Source organism: Neofelis nebulosa, chromosome 4, assembly GCF_028018385.1.
Source record: "Neofelis nebulosa isolate mNeoNeb1 chromosome 4, mNeoNeb1.pri, whole genome shotgun sequence".
Taxonomy (NCBI): domain Eukaryota; kingdom Metazoa; phylum Chordata; class Mammalia; order Carnivora; family Felidae; genus Neofelis; species Neofelis nebulosa.
In genome coordinates this window covers 46,539,701-46,557,318 of record NC_080785.1, presented here as the reverse complement: position 1 = coordinate 46,557,318, position 17,618 = coordinate 46,539,701, and the positions used below count along the sequence as shown (strand labels likewise).

General features: G+C 38.8%; 1 protein-coding gene across 11 annotated transcripts in view; it reads right to left on the bottom strand.

Annotated features, from left to right (window-relative positions):
* Positions 1-17,618, bottom strand: part of PDE1C (phosphodiesterase 1C) — a 516,106-nt gene that overhangs the window by 105,787 nt on the left and 392,701 nt on the right. For all 11 annotated transcript variants that reach the window (XR_009260337.1, XM_058724658.1, XM_058724659.1 and 8 more), the window contains 5 exons: positions 16,595-16,708; positions 14,307-14,489; positions 13,252-13,318; positions 7,559-7,675; positions 5,240-5,380 (listed from right to left, as the gene is read on the bottom strand). Coding sequence is in view for 10 of the 11 variants with exons in the window: in XM_058724658.1 (XP_058580641.1) it covers positions 5,240-5,380; positions 7,559-7,675; positions 13,252-13,318; positions 14,307-14,489; positions 16,595-16,708 (622 nt within the window). In the remaining variant the exon portion in view is untranslated. The remainder of the gene's footprint in view (positions 1-5,239; positions 5,381-7,558; positions 7,676-13,251; positions 13,319-14,306; positions 14,490-16,594; positions 16,709-17,618) is intronic.

Here is a 17,618-nt window from a genome sequence, read left to right as displayed (position 1 = left end):
GTATGCAGCACATCATGATCATTGGCTGCTAGAATATAACATTCATGTTAATGATAACTTGCATTAGCATAAATACTTGGAGTTTTTCTCGAGGGCTAAAAAAGCTACGTATGATTCACCTTTATATCTCCATTGTACACCGTACACAGAAAGTACCGACTAAATACATGTTGAATAGATGCGTCCAAAGTACGTTTTTACATCCATTTTGATCCTCACCACAATGTTTTCAGGGATCACATGAGGACACTGAGGTGTAAGAATACCAGGGGCTTATTTTTTTATGTTTCTATTTTGGCCACAGGTATTATAGAAGTATAGCTAAATACATACGTGCATGGTGTTAGAAGTCAATCCTGGGACCAAATCATGGCTCTGCTACTCTATTTGTTTGCTTGGGCTGCCATAACAAAATGGCCACCGACTAGGCAGCTTAAACAAGAGAAATGTATTTTTTCAGTTCTAGAGGCTAGAAGTCCAAGATCAAGGCATTGGCAGGGTTGGTTTGTGGTGAGAGCCCTCTTCTCAGGTTGCAGATGGCCACTTTTGTGTTGTGGCCTCACATGGCCTTTCCTATGTGCACATGCATATCTACAATCTTAATCTCCTCTTTGTATAAGGACAACAGTCATATTGGCCCACCTATGTGACCTAAATTATGTCTTTAAAGATCTTATCTCCAAATATAGTCACATTCTGAAGCACTGGAGATTAGGACTTTCAACAATATAAACTGGGGAGTGGAGGGTGGGGGGAGACCAAAGTCTACCTATGGCAGAGACTTTATAACAGGGCAATCGTAACTCTGTGAATGGGTTTCCTCCTACTTTCTACTGAATTTGTGTCTTTTCTTGTTTATTCCTTTCTATAACCTGGATCTTAATCCTTGCTCTCTCTATATTTTCCTTACATCATTATGATGATTCTTTTTACCCTACAGGTTTTAATTTTAATATACTCAGCTTAATCAATATTTTTATATAACTTTTGTGTTTAAGAAAGAATTTCCTTTTTCAAGTACATAAACATATTCTCATAGTTTCTTCTAATGTGATCGGATTTTTATTTCTGTATTCACATCTTTAATTCATTTGGCAAATGATTTAAAGTAGAACAATAACATTCTTTTTCCCCCCAAATGAACAACAGTCCTCAAAACACTTGTTGAACTGAATCATTTTCCCTGTAATGCTGTCATCTACACACACATCCTTACCTTCTCACCTGCAATCTTTCTTCATTATCCTCTACTCAGTGTTCCATCCTCACCAAAGCACTGAGACCACTCAAGCCATGGACACAAATGACTTCCATGTGCCAAAGGCAGTGGTTACTTGCCTATCCTCATCCTACTGGACATTTTGGTATGTGTCACACAGTTCACTATTCTCTTTTGAAGCACTTTCCTTCCTTGGCTTCCATGACACTGTACTCTCTTGGTTTTTATTCCATGTCACTGACCACTCCTTTTTAGTTACCATTAGTGGCTCTAATTCTTTACCTTCATTTTAAACTCTAGACTCCTCCAGGACTCAGTGTAGAGCCCCTTCTACTTCTCTATTCACACCCCCTCCTTAGATAATCTCATCTAATTCCATGTCTTTTGCATAACATTGATATGCTGTAGATTTCCTAACCTACATGAGAATCCCTGACCTCTTTCCAGAGGTCTAGACTCCATTCATTCTCTTCCCGCTGGACATTTCCACACTAATGTCTAATAAGGATCTGAAACTCAACATATCTAAATCAAAACTGTTGACTCCCCCTCTCCCAAAGCCTGTTTTGCCACCCGGCTCTCTCATCAACCGCATTTATCAAACCAAAGGTGTAAGATGTACTCTTTTAAATTTCTAAATTCTACTTACCACCCAGTCCTTTTAACTCTACCTCAAAGACAGATGTTTTTGTCTCTGTATCCCAGGATTGTCCTTCCGTGTTCAAACTACCATTATCTCTCTGGTAGACTTCTACAGTACCTCTTCCACCAGGCTGCCTCAAAATCTATCCTCCACAGTAACACTTTTCTAATCTTTATCAGAGCACATCACTCCCCGGTCTGAAATCCTTTAGAGGCCTCACTCTGCACCTAGAAACTATACTTAAACTCGTTACTCAGGCCTATAAAGCCAAACTTGGTTTGATTCCTACCTTCTCCAAACTTGTCTTGTACCACTGTTCCCCTCATGTACTTTTATATTCTGCTCCTTGAATGCTGCAAAGCTGTTCTCTCATGACGGGATATGTGCTAGTTCCACCTTAACTCTACCGACATACTCTTCTTCAGTCCTTGGCATGGCTCAAGCCAAAACTCATGACCATCTCAGATTAAATATTACCTCCAGAGAGAGGCCTTTCCTAACTGTCTAATGAAATTCCCAGTTTTGTCTGTGTGGGTGCCCTATTTTAATTCTTTACAGAACACTACGATATATTCTTTGTTTATTTTTTCATTGGTCTTCTATTTATAACCTCCCACTAGAAAAGAAGTTCTGTAAGAGCAGCAATGTATCCTCATCCTGTAAAAATGTACCTAGTACATAATAAGTGCTCAATAAATAAATTTGGGTTTTGTTTTGAAACTTTACTCAATTTCATTCATCTATTTGTCTATTTTTACACAAATACCATCCTGTCTTTATTTTATTTTGTTTTATTTTATTTTATTTTATTTTACTTTATTTTATTTATTTTATTTTTGAGAGAGAGAGAGGAGGAGAGGGGCAGAGAGAGAGAGAGAGAGAGAGAGAGAGAGAGAGAGAATCTCAAACAGGCTCCATGCTGTCAGCATGGAGCTCCATCTCACAAACAGTGAGATCATGACTTGAGCCAAAATCAAGAGTTGGACACTTAACTCAGTCACCCAGGTGCCCTGACCACCCTGTCTTTATTTTTATTACTATACTTTACTTTTACTATACTTTACTTTACTAAAGTACTATACTTTATTATATTACTTTACTTTTATTACTATAGTTTCAGCATCTATTTTAATACCTAGTAGAATAAGAACTACTGCATCACATACATTTTTTTCAAAACTGTTTTTTCCACAGTTGTGAAATATCTATTTTACATATATTTCATACTCAGTTTATCATGTTTCATTACTTTTCATTGGTATTGCTTTGAATTTATAGATTAGTTTGAGGAAAACTGACATCTATATAACACTGAAGATTTACATTAAAAAATATAATGTATTTCTTTTTTTATTTAAACGTTGTTTCTCTGCCCTTTAGTTTTACAGTTTCCTTTTTATCACTTTTAAAGTTATTCATTAGCAATTTATTGATTTTTTTTTAAAAATTCTCAGGAATGTGTGTTTTTCTATTACACTTGTTAATTTCCAGTCAAGAGGATAGCTACTTTATCTAGATCTTATTGAGGACTTTCATTTGATGTAATAATTTTTGGTTGATTTTCTCGATTTTTTACATGAGATGGTAAAATTATTTTCACACGATACTTCTTCAACTTTTTTAGATACGATACTGCATTGGCTGAGACCTCCAGAAAAATGCTCAATGGCAACATTAATGCGGGCATCCCTGTTTTGTTCCATGCCTTCATGGAATCACCATTAACTAAGCCTGATCTATGTTTCTGGCAAAAATCTTTTATCACATTAAACAGGTCCCCTTTATGCATGGGTGGCTCAGTCAGTTAAGTATACAACTTCAGCTCAGGTTATGATCTCGCAGTCAGGTCCATGGGTTTGAGCCCCACATTGGGCTCTGTGCTGACAGCTCAGAGCCTGCTTTGGACTCTGTGTCTCCCTCTCTCTCTGCTCCTCCCCAACTCGTGCTCTGTCTCTCTCAAAAAATAAATAAACGTGGGGCAACTGGGTGGCTCAGTTGGTTGAGCATCCGACTATGGCTCAGGTCATGATCTCATTGTTTGTGGGTTTGAGCCCTGCATCAGGCTCTGTACTGATGGCTCAGAGCCTAGAGCCTGCTTCGGATTCTATGTCTCACTCTCTCTGCCCCTCTCCCATTCATGCTCTGTCTCTCAAAAATAAATAAACATTTTTTTTTAATTTCAATAAATAAATAAATATTAAAGTTTTTTTAAAAAATCTGTTTTACAACAAAAAAGAACTGAACATTGATACGAGGTTTTTGGGGGCAGTCCAGCAAAGTTTTACTAACAACAATTCCTTACTGTTGAGCTTCCTTTATGACGCAGATAGAGCACTTCATCTTTTTCATAGTTTATTCCTAACCATCACAGTATTTCTACAAGATGGAATATTTTTTCACCATTTTAAGAATGAGGAAATCTTGACTCAGAGATTTATGCAATTTATCATAGGTCACAAAAATTTAATAAGTAATTACTCAAGGATTTATGTCCCACTATATCTTGCTTCAAAGCCCACACTCTTCCCACTGTGTTCCATTTTTAATTCAGTGAGACATTAGACCAAGTCTTTCAACATGCCCCAGAGGAAAAAATAACAAATGTGTTGAGTTTATGGGCTAATTAATAACCATAGCTGAAGAATGTCTACCTTGATGTCAACTCTGAAGAAGATTTCAAAGGAAAAAGTCACAAGAGAACCAACATAGAGAACTAGCTGTTTGTCACTAATAGCTATATCTTGTCAAATTAATGGCTCCCATCAAAGCAAAATGGGAAAAGGCATAGATAAGCAAGTTAAACAGGTCAGTTCATACAATGGATTATAGAACAGAGATTCAAAAACATCTAAAGAGTTGAAATGTTGGGCCAAAACGAGCAAGAAAAGTTTCACATGGTTAGAAGTAACATTGACCCTTAGGCCAAACAAATCAAACACACATAAATAGGATGAGAATAACCATAGTCCTTGTGAAAAAGGTCTAGTGGTTTAAACCAAAAGCTAACCGTGTGTTATGTGGGTGCCAGGCACATTGGTACAATTCCAGTATACATGGATAGCACTGTCACTGGCCATAGCAAGAGGTTAATAGTACTACTCTCCATATCTGGAAATACAGATTTCGTTCTAGAAATTGTATTTAATTTGGCCATAGCCTACTAAAGATGCAAGTCACTATCTCATATTCATTTCATCAAGTCCAGGATGGAGAAAATATCAGAGGCAATGAACAACCCCAAGACCTTCAGTGACTGGTTAGGCGATTTTGGGGGAGCAGGAAGTCCACGCACCAGTGCACTTCTTGTGCCTCCAATAAAAAAAAAAAATCATCATCACATTTTTTCGTGTCATCTAAGAATTCCTGTCCGTACTTACCGCTACTCCTGTCTTATAAAGGAGGTAATGCACAGTCTGTGTAACGTCAGCAGCATGCATTAAATTGTGGTAAGGATTTTTATGCTTGCTGTATCCTACTTCCAGGGCCTCCACAAATGAGACAAGAGCAGAAATGGGGATCTGAAAGAGAGCAGGAAGGTGGATTAGCTAGTGATTTGGTAGCCTGAAGTGAGGCAGCAGAAATCTAAGGCACTCTAGCTGCCTCTTTCTGGAGGCATAACATACCACGTGAAGAAACGTGAACTTTTCAAAATTAGTAAAAATCACTGAACAAATTATCAGCTGATTTGAAAAATCTCCCGGGAAGTCCCTGGTTTAAGAACAGTCTGCCCTGCAAATTGCTTTTTGTGCTCAGTTTCTAGCTCCAGGGGGAACGAAACAGGATCATCTCAAAGACATTTAGGGCAGAAAGGTAGGTGTTCATTTATATCTCAAGCAAAGGGTCAAGTCTTTTATTTCTAGAGAAATAAATGAATACAAGCTGTGTAGCATATGTCATTTATTTGGGGGGGAAACATAAAGTACATAGAGATCTCAAGTTGTAAAATCATTGCAAAATAAACTTAGGCTGCCACCTCCTGAAAACTGTGCCCTTTAGAAGGAGTGATTGTATGCCCTGGACACATGGAAAAAACACAACAAAATATGTTCTATTACTTGGCAATTTATTATTGTTGCATTGCAATTTGGATTAATATTTCCAATTAGCCTAATTCTTTTTCTGTCTCAAATATGTATAATATACATACCTGCTTTTTTTGTGTGTGGCAGAAAATAAAGACTAGTGCAAAATACTTCTACCAAAAAAAGGGGCCCCTGAAAACATTCACTGTATTTCTGTTCTGGATAAATTCCTTGGTTTAGAGTAAATTATCAAATATAACACTGGGGAAAAAAGAGAGAGTGTGTATTCCAGTATTCCAGGAGACTAACCATCACGTTAGAAAGGAAAAAAAAAAAAAGGAAAATGTTTTACTATTACGCTTTGTGAGCATCCATTACATGTTCTTCCTTGGGCACATCCTTCAATATTTACCATTTGTGGGTTTTTAAAAATGTAAATGTTGCCTCTCATATGTCAGAGACTAAGTCATTATCATTTTTAAGATGAAGATTCAATAAACCTAGGTTCTTTGGACTGTTCACGAGAGATCCATGAGTCACTGAAGTGTTAGGTTACAAGATGTGCATATGTGCACAAGAACTGAGTATCCACCAGGTTTTCAAGCAGATTTTTGATACAAAAGTAATTGAGGACCACTGCATTTATGGCTATGTAAGAAATACACCTCCACCTGTGTTAGGAAAGTGATAAAGAACTGTGCTGTCTAGAGAAATCAAGGCATTATATTAAAAAAACAAAAAACAAAAAACAAAAACCCTGTGATTTCCAGAGGTTCATCCATATGATGAGAGAAGTGCAAGGAACATGGTACAATAAAGGTCACTGGACAAATGCACAGATTCCCTGAGGAACCTGGCCCCACCTCTAGAGTCCATGGTATTAGAAAGCAGAGGGGTTTGAACACTGAAAACAATTCATGCTCTTTACTTAAAGTTGAAGAATTAATTTGAAGCATGAATGGCTGGGAAATACCGATGATCTGTCACAGATGATAAGTGAGAGCATTTGTCTGAATCTGAGCCAAGTGGTGGGGAAAGAAGTTTGCAGAGACAGCAGATGCACACTCTGTCTCCATTACTGTCTCCATGCCAGGAGTGCTTGACAATACATGAAATCAGGCTGAAATGAGATCCGCAGGCCGAGTTGTAGGGGAGTTCTGCTAGTCCACACTTGCGGTTGTACTTCTAGGAAGACTATGATCAAACTGTGTGGCTCCAGCCTCTTGCCTGCCGTGAGCCCCACTGGACAAGGGCTTAAGGAAAAGTTCCCACTGCAGAATTCAGGGAAGCGGCTGTCTGGATGATGCTTCCCAAATCACCCACAGCAGTTTTCAGTCCATATTAAAAGGATTCTCTTGGTCTTAGCCCAAAAGTCATGCAAGGGTGGACAATGCATGCATATTTTAAAAGTAGGCAGTGGGGCTCCCGAGTGGCCCCTCAGTTGGTTGGGCGTCCGACTTCAGCTCAGGTCATGATCTCACAGCCTGTGAGTTCGAGCCCCACGTCAGGCTCTGTGCTGACACCTCAGAGCCTGGAGCCTGCTTCAGAGTCTGTGTCTCCCTCTCTCTCTGCCCTTCCCCTGCTCAAGCTCTGTCTCTCTCTCTCTCTCAAGAATAAATAAACATTAAAAAAAATTAAAATAAATTAAATAAATAAATAAAAGGAGGCACTGACCTTGAAACGGCTGATCAGATCATAGCGTGTGAGTAATTCATAGAAAATGAATTTCAGTGCATGATCCCCGCTGGCCTCATTGAGGGAAAAGACATCAAAGGACCACTTGTCCACATCCTGCATGGCAGGGCAGGGAGAAAGAATGCCTTAGTCCATAGCCACTTGCACAGCTACCAGTCTCCCCACTTGGGAGTTACCCCATAACCCTCACCCAGGATTTTCACAGCCCAAAACTCTAACACCCTTTCCGCCCTCAAACTTTTTCCAATTTGGCACACATAAGTAGCATGTACTGATAAAATAATTTTAAGTAGTCTTACTATTTGTAACAACAGCTCTAATTTATGGAGTGCCTACCACATGCTAGGCATTGTGATGTGTGATAAATACATGATTTGCCCTGAAAACAACCCTAAGTGGTAGGCAGTATTGGTCACATCTTACAGATGAGAAAACTGAGAAGTGCATTTCCCTCAGACGCACCACAAATGAAGTGTTATAGACACGAGTGGGGGCGAGGACACAAACACAGTCAACAGATGCTTCAGCTCAAGCTTTTTCCATTAAGCCTGTCCACTGTACCGCTGAACTTCCCATTTTTATTCACTTCACAACAACCTAGGGTGCTTCCCTCCTCCAAACTTCTCCCCAGTCCCTTACTATTACCTATGGACTTCCTTAGTCCACAGTTGAAAACATTAACCCACTTAAAATCTTCAGAAAAATGCCTGATACAGAATACAAGTAATATGTCACTTCAGTTCAAACTGCTGAGCTAAAACCGTGGAGAAAGATTTCATTTCACAAAACAGAAAAATGCTACCACTTTTGGAGTCACTGATCTGAGAACCTAGCCCTCAAATCTGTAAGTCACTTTACTAAAAAAAGTAAAACTAAGACCTAAGCTGAAGGTGCTCCTCGCACACCATTCTTGAAGTTCAAAGGCTTATATGTCTATAAAGATATAGACTCCAAGATATATGTAAACTTGTCTGATGTGTCTTTGACTTATAGTCAGCCACTTGTGGATGTAGTAAACAAAAGTGTGTTTAAGCAATAGTTAAAGCAACAGTTATTTGGTTTCTTGTGTCAGGAGTTTCACTTTCAGGGGTGCCTGGGTGGCTCAGTTAGTTAAGCTTCCAACCTTGGCTCAGGTCATGATCTCATGGTGGTACAGATCTCTGGTGGTACAGAGCCTGCTTGGGATTCTCTCTCCTTCCCTTTTTCTCTCTGCCCCTTCCCCACTTGTGCATATTCTCTTTCTCTCTCTCTCTCTCTCTCTCTCTCTCTCTCTCTCTCTCATAAATAAATAAACTTAAAAGGGGGGGGGTTAACTTTCAGTAAAGACAGTGTCCTGCCATAAGCATGCCAATAAGGACCCATGTGAGACCATGCTGAGTCAAGGTAAAGTGTCAGATGCTTCCCTGGAAGAGACTCTGGTGGTCTGGAACTGTTAACCTAAGTGGCTCTCACCTTAGCCCTCAGTGCATTCCAACATCAGCCAGCTATTCCAATCCTGTCCCGTCTCAAACATCCCAACCACCAAAGATCATCCTAAGGCCACTAGAGTCTCTCTCTTGGATGCCAGGGCACAGGAAAACTAAATCATATATAGGGAAAACAAAACTTTTCCAAAAGGGTTTCAGTGGATTGTTTCAACTGACACTTACTGGTAACCTCACCTCAGCCTTCTATAATTTCTCCTCCATTATAACAACTAAAGAAATAGCTCTAAGTATTGAGCATATTTTCTGTGCCAGGCTCAGTGAGAGAAGTGTTAATGTACATTTGCTAGCCCTCACAACTCTAGAAATAGGTGTTACTTTCCCCACTTTTGCAGATGGCAACCTCTGAAAGACGAGAGGAATTGGCTAATGCCATTTGGTAGCAGATCCAGGTAACAGTCCCAATGATATCACTGCCAACAGATGGCATTGTAAACTCAGTGAATATATGCTGTGACTGAGGTCTCATGCCCTAAATGCCCAACAGGGCCCAGGCCATAGACAGTGGGGCCATTTAAGATAACCCAAGACCTAAAGCTTCACCTTAGCCACCATAATTGCCATTGTCATGCCATCCATCGTCTGACCATTAGTCCTAAGGAAAAGTCCACAGACAACTCAGTAGGTGGGAAAACATTTTGTGATTTTTTAATCCTATTCTCTCAAATGAATAGAAAAGAGAAAGGCTGTCACTGAAAATTGAGAAATCATCACAGTAAGAAGTAATTATTTATTCTGAATATTAGGAGTTAGAGAAACAGGAGGAAGAGTGTGAATAGTGAGATGGATGTTCTCTCCTGCCACTCATTTTTATTTATTTTTTTAAATAAAGAATATGTTTATTATTTTTTTAATATGAAATTTATTGTCAAATTGGTTTCCATACAACACCCAGTGCGCCTCCCAACAGGTGACCTCCTCAACGCCCATCACCCACTTTCCCCTCCCTCACACTCCTCATCAACCCTCAGTTTATTCTCAGTTTTTAAGAGTCTCTTATGGCTTGCCTCCCTCCCCCTCCTTTTTTTCCCCCTTCCCCTCCCCCATGGTCTTCTGTTAAGTTTCTCAGGATCCACATAAGAGTGAAAACATATGGTATCTGTCTTTGTATGACTTATTTCACTTAGCATAACACTCTCCAGTTCCATCCACATTGCTACAAAAGGCCATATTTCATTCTTTCTCATTGCCAAGTAGTATTCCATTGTATATATAAACCACAACTTCTTTATCCATTTGTCAGTTGATGGAGATTTAGGCTCTTTCCATAATTTGGCTATTGTTGAAAGTACTGCTATAAACATTGGGGTACAAGTGCCCCTAGGCATCAGCACTCCTGTATCCCTTGGGTAAATTCCTAGCAGTGCTATTGCTGGGTCATAGGGTAGATCTATTTTTAATTTTTTGAGGAACCTCCACACTGTTTTCCAGAGTCTGCCACTCATTTTTAAAAGGGCCGTAGTTGTGATTCTCCAAATTTAATGTTCTTCAGAACCACCCAAGGTGCTCAGGAAAAAAATGCTGATTCTTGGGTGAGGGATTTGTAGAATCCTGCCGCGGGACGTGGAGTCTCCATTTTTAACAAGCACCTACTTTAACTGTCGTAAGCCATTCTTCCTGTCTTACCAAACTTGGCCCAAGGCCCATTCCTGAAGAAAAATTTCATGAACTTCCTATCAGTCTAACATAGCCTGAAACTCCTCATTTCCTCCCACTTTAAACCTGGAGTCTGCCCAGGGTGTCTCTTTCTAAGTTACACAACAGCTGCCTTCTAAACAATAACAACACTTCTATAATTTCAATAACCCCACCTCAAAAGATTAGAGAGAAAACTCCCCAAATGAGAAGCTAGCATATATTGGATAGAAAAAATTAAAAGAACAAAAATTTCAAATTTAGAGATTGGTGGTGGTTAATTATTCTCTTATTTAAGTGTGATTTTATGCCATGTTCTTACATTAATCACAAAGGTTAACATGACAGTGGCATGATAGTTATTTTACTGAATTGTATTTTATAAGTCTTTCAGGAAATTTTCTATAATAGAAGGAAACAATAGTGGTTCCATATAAACTGCTGGCAATGAAGTAGAAATAACCTTTCCTAACAGGCACCACCTAAAACAAAAAAAAAAAAAAAAAAAAAAAAGGAAAGAAAAAAAAAAAAAGAATATCTGTGTGATCTTGCCAACTCACCTTCAATCCACTGCAGATAAAACCAAAGTCTTGTGGGGGTGGGGGGTGGGGTAGAAATATTACATTGTAAAAAGATCTTGAACTTCCCCAGTAAACAGCAGACAGGATCAAGAAAAAGGGAAGCTTTAGCCTTATGCACATTATCAGCAATACTTGTGGAGAAGGGTAGTAATTTGGAGAGTTAGTACTTATTCTTGGGCTGTATCATCTAGGTTCCTTTCCCCTCAGAAAGACAACATGTGCTCATCTGAGAATTACTTTTCCCTAAGCTAAAAAATAACAATTCATGGATATCCCAGGTTGCTCCACATTTTCTTCAGTTATTTTGCATAGAAAAGATGCTCCAATTTAGAAGAAATATTTTCATAAATTTCTTAGCACAGGTATAACCACCTGTGTTGATGTTCACAATAAAAGAAGAAATTATAAGATAAAGGCTTCTTTTAATGTCCCTAAGCTTTCATTGAATGTTTCAGGTTCACTTAGGAAAATCAATGCAGCTTCATAATGGGTGTTATGAAACATCAGATCTCGTGAAGCGATTTCACTGATTAAATGAGAAATGTCGCTACGAATTTCACCAATGTATTGGGCACTGGTGGGGGGATTGAAAAGGAGTGACAGGAAACGTGTCTTCTTGCTGTAACCTTCTTGAGTATCTTTCCTGTTCTTAGGATGAGCTAAGAGACAGAAAATGGAGAACTGAGAATCTGAATATAGGGTCTCACGAATTCAATTAGTGGATGTTCTTGCAGCAAGAGAAAGAGACTATGAAATATATAATCAAAATGGCCCCAAAAGGCTCACTCTTGACATTGAATTAAGCACTCCCATCCCTGATTCCATAAATAGGTAATTTAAGTTATCTTCCAAAAATATCATCAGGTAATACATGTTTCAGGTTTCAGAGAAAGACAACAATACATTTAACAATAGTAATGATGCTAGGATGTCCCTGAGCAAATGGATGATTCCATGTACAGACATCATGCAATCTCAAGGAGCCAAGTGATCTGGCCCTTAGCACAGCCCCACCCTCAAATCCAGAAGCCAGATCCGCTTTAGTACAGCCAGGATAACCTCAAACCAGTGGACCTGAACGGATGCATATCTAGAGGAATACATCCGCTTTGAGGCTTTTAGAGATATTCTATACAATTCCAAGAGCTTGCCTGGCAAAATAATTCTCCAGGACTTAGCACACTTAGACTCAAATGTCTATGTAACTTCTCATGGAACTTTTGGGCTCAGTGGGAGTCTTGGGTAAACAGTAGGATACATGGGTTCTGGGGGCATACATTCATGCAGTAAAACGTTACTGAGAGCTTACAATGTGATTGGAACTCTGGTATCAAACTTTAGCTCTGGCTGTAATTAACTGTATCTTTTTAAAAATCTCACTAAGTCTCAGTTTTTTCATCTACAAAATGGGCTTAGAGTAGATAATCAGACAATGATACCACTTTGATCAGCAAAGATCCTTCTGATGGTGATGTAGAAAAATATGAAACCCACACTGTGTGATTTAAAAAATTATCAGGGCGCCTGGGTGGCTCAGTTGGTTAAATATCTGACTCTTGATTTCAGTTCAGGTCATGATTTCACGGTCATGATCTCGCCACCATGAGATTGAGCCCCGTGTCAGGCTCTTGCTGAGCATGGAGCCTACTTGGGATTCTCTCTCTCTTCTCTCCCCTTCTCTCTCTGGCCCTTCCCTACTCATTCTCTCTCTCCCCCTGTCTCTCTCTCTCTCTCTCTCAAAATAAATAAATAAGCATTTATAAATAAACAAACAAACAACAGAAAGAAAGAAAAAAATTAGCAAGACAAAGGCAAAAAGATTGTGATACTGTAAGAACAGATAAGTGAAAAATAAGAAGTCAAGAATGACTGGGAAACCTGCACATGAAAGCCTCTCATTTTCTAACAACAAATGTAACTATACTTTTTATAGGATACCGTGTACACTGTAAGATCTTTTCATTGGTATTACCTTTAATGCTTCAATAACAGCTGGTGGGTAGCTCAGTCCAACCATGTTTGATGTCCGTCTGTACATTCTGGCAAAGTCAGAGGGGAGAAATGCAATGTCATATCTTACAAACAGGAATTAGCAGGACACACACTTATACTAAGTGCTGACAAATAATGAGAAGTCATGTCGTTGGGTGAACCAAGAAACGTAATGGTGTTTTACAACCTTTTTCATAGTCATTCAAGTCGCCTAAGAAAGAGTTAAATTCAAGAGAAATTAAAGCAATCCCAAATATGTGAACCATTGGAAAGAAACAAAAAAAAATTAATCTCTGTGCCCCAAATTGGAAAGTCAATTATTAAAATGGGTCACTTCTTCTGCCAGAAGTGAATTATAGTACAGCATAGACAGTATGCAAAGTAGCACTTTAACCTGAATGAGGAACTCCTATGGGCAACCCATTTGGAAGAGCTTGTTCTTTAGAACTGTCAGAAACAAAAAGAAAAATGTCCCAGGTGAACTCTGAACTGAATGTGGCATTTCTAAAACCTGTAACTGTGTAATGAGGGTCATAGGAAGAATAAATTGATTTGTGCAGTAAGGATTATAGGAAGAAGAAATCAATTACTGCAATCTATTTCTGGGGAAGGGGGCAATTTAACTTAAAGAGCAAAATGGCCAACAAAATTGGAAAGTGTCATGGGGAACTCAAAGCCTTTCAACAAACTGGTCCCTCTGGGTCAACAACCTCAAGGCATCTTTGCCCTGTTCCAAATGCAGGCACTATCCACATATGTCAAAGGATGATGGATTAGATGATGGCCTTTTTTAAAACTCAAACCAGATCTTTTCTAGTTAACAGAAAGCATTCTGAGCAAAGGCAAACGCTTGTCCTAATGATGCTACAGAGATTAAATAGATATGTTTTGGCAATCCCTCATTCAAGACTATCTGTTTCCACCAGAATTTTCTGGTTTATAAAGACACCAAAATTAAATCAAAGAAAAGCTTTCAGTTGTTGGAAACTGGTGTTCCTTTTGCTGCTTTGGTCATTGAATGACAGCTATCTTTACCTCTCCACAAATATCCCAGCCTGCACTGCATGGACAATGCTCTTGAACCGTGGTTTCTCCTCGCTCCTTCTGAGCATCATCCCCATCTGCCTCGTGAAGGTGGAGGCCAGCCAGTCTCGGACCTCAGAAGGCACTGCATCTGACTGAATGTCACTGAGTTCATCCTCTGTATCCAGGAGTCGCCTGAACGGAGGAAATACAACCAGGACACTGAGATTAAATCTGAAGTTAGAGCTCTCTGTTCAAAACAGCTGCTCCTTCTTTCTACCCCACCTGCATACATAGGTACAACGAAACCAGATAAAAATGGCCACAAAAAATACAGCATGTTTTTAGTAAGGCTTGTAAAACCTCACCATTTATGTTTCAGGATGGTTCTGTCTACCAGACTGGACAAAGAAACACAGAACTCAGAGGAAGTCAAATATACTCCATCTCAGGCTGTAGGTCTCAGACCCACTGCACTAAGGAGCACCCAGTATCTGTATTCCTAGGTTTGTGGAATTTGAATGGGATATAAATCCTCCACTTAAACATGCAATCACAGGGAGGTTTATTTTAGAGATGGACCATGTGGCATTATTTTGGGTTTAAAAAAAGAATATTTAAAGACTTTGCTATAGACAATAATACTGTATCACAAACTCCGAAGTTGCTAAGAGACTAGATCTTAATTGTTCCCACCACAAAAAAATAATGATGATTATGTGACCTGATAGAGGTATTAGCTAACACTATGGCGGTAATATTATAATATATAACATATAATAAATCAACCCACTGTACAACTGAAAGTTACCCAATGTTATACATCAATTATAAATAAATTTTTAATAAAAATAAGTTTAAAATAAAATAAAATAAGTATTTTTTTAAAAATTTAATTTAAAAGAGAAAAAGAACTACTTTGTAAAATATTATCCAAATCACATCAACCCAGTCCTCTGAAATAATAAACATCTGAAATGATGTCAACTGATATGCTTTCTAGTTTGATAGCACATTATAGAAATTTAAATTCTAAATTCAAGAAAAATTTCCAAAATAATTCAGTTCTTTATTTGAGCTCAGTTATGTAAGTCAGATGTGCTTACCTGACTTTTCAAACTTGTTCATAGGTCAGACCACCAGAAGAGAACATAAATAGTAATGAGTTATAATAAAATTATATTTTATATTTATATTAAGCCCTGCTAAAAATAAGCAGTATAAACAGGTGTTCATAAAAAGGGTTTTTTTTTTTCAACGTTTTTTTTTTTTTATTTATTTTTGGGACAGAGAGAGACAGAGCATGAACGGGGGAGGGGCAGAGAGAGAGGGAGACACAGAATCGGAAACAGGCTCCAGGCTCCGAGCCATCAGCCCAGAGCCTGACGAGGGGCTCGAACTCACGGACCGCGAGATCGTGACCTGGCTGAAGTTGGACGCTTAACCGACTGCGCCACCCAGGCGCCCCCAAAAAGGGTTTTTTAAAAAAGGTTCTTTTTCCCCCCCTTTAGACACATCAATTGGGGGGCAGGGGAGAAAATGAAACATTTGGGGAAAAACTAAAATATCAAATTTCCTTAAATTAGGAACTAAGGATGTCACCAAACACTAAGCCACATACATAATTCTTAGATCAGGGGGAAATCCTTTCAGATTGGAATCTGGCACAGGAATGTAAGACTGACAGAGGAGCCTGTCTGAATTAGGAAAAAGAAGATAACATTTTCATATTTACCATGTCAACGTTTTTCAAAAGAAAAGCCGTTTTGCTATTTTCAAATGCATTTGGTGACTGGAAGTGCTTTCATACTTTTGGGTAATTCAAGTGGGATGAGTCTATTAAGAAAATCAGTAACATGTAAGATTGAAGGAGGAATTCTCGGTGCTTAAGGGGATAAATGCTTCACTACCACTTCAGGAGTTTCCGCTTAGAGACAGATGTGAATTAAAACACGAACATAATTTTTAGGCTGAGGCTGACAATGTGCAATAATTACAGTGGAACTCTACACTTGATAAGAAATCTTACCATATTTTTAAAAATCATTTCTTCTCCTCTTACATTATCTCACTTCATTGTCATAAAGGCCATGTGAGAGAAGTTCAAGTAGCTTCTTTTCTAGATGAGGAGGTACAGAGGATGTGTGAGGGTGAAAATCTACCTGATTCCTTTGTGGAAACTAAAGTGCCATGACCAGTCATTTGACTACTACCCCATACAGGCCATGGGGGACATTTCAGAAAACCACATGACAGAAAACTTCCCATCAGTGCACTAACTTCTGTCATTTCTAGCTTACCTGGTTTCATCAATGTACACGGATTCAAGTACTGTGGCTGCATATTCCAAATTCTTCTTAAGATCTACCACTGAAGCCTCTCCTCTTTCTAATTGTTTGACCAAAGACCGTAGCCTAGGGGGAAAAAAAGACATGACTAAACTAGAATAGAGGAAACAAAGAACAATCTTACAATTATAGTGACACATTTTACAGCCGTTGAATATTTTTATTTATCCCAATATACCTGAAAGGAAAACACAAATCTAGTGATGGAGTTGACCAGTATTTCTCAAAAGAGCAAGTTATAAAACAAACACATACGTTTTTGCCAATGTGAAGCAAAAACAAAAAATGTTCTCATCCACCAGGCACTGACCACCCCCGAGACTTCTAGCTATCTTTTATCTAAGAGTTCCCTAAATTACCAATGATTTTGCTGCTTCTCTGATTTCAATTTTTTTGGTTCTAATTGGACGTATTAAAGCATGAGCAGCACCAATATTCACTAAATGCCACTGGAGATTCCACTGTGTTGAAGACTATGTTATGTTTGTTCAGCAGTGACCAGCTTCATGAGCCTGTATGGGTAACCTCATGGCCAACGGGTGTTCCAGGATAGGTAAGGAGAGTCAGACCACCAAAATACCCATAGAGGGCTACATAAGGAATACATGAAGAGAAACTATTTTCCTGGACAGGAGGAATTCCTTGCAGATTAATACCCCAGCTCTAAGCGGGGGGTAAGGGGGGGTGGGGGGGGGGAAGAGGCTGAATGATAAACCAAGGTAATGAAGACAAGACCTTCCCCACTGCTGGTCAAGTATTCCAGACAATGTAAAAGAAATGATAAAATATGCTCTCTTATTTATATCAACATTATCCCCACAGAGAAGGAGTTAGCATATATGAGAGCAATAAAATGACAGCAGAAGATCAAAGTCCAGTAACTGAGAACTCTGTAAATACCAGAGATATGGAGGTTGAACAAACTCCTTGGGCTGTTTGACACTAGGTAAAGCAAAGAGCAGAAACTTTGAGGACA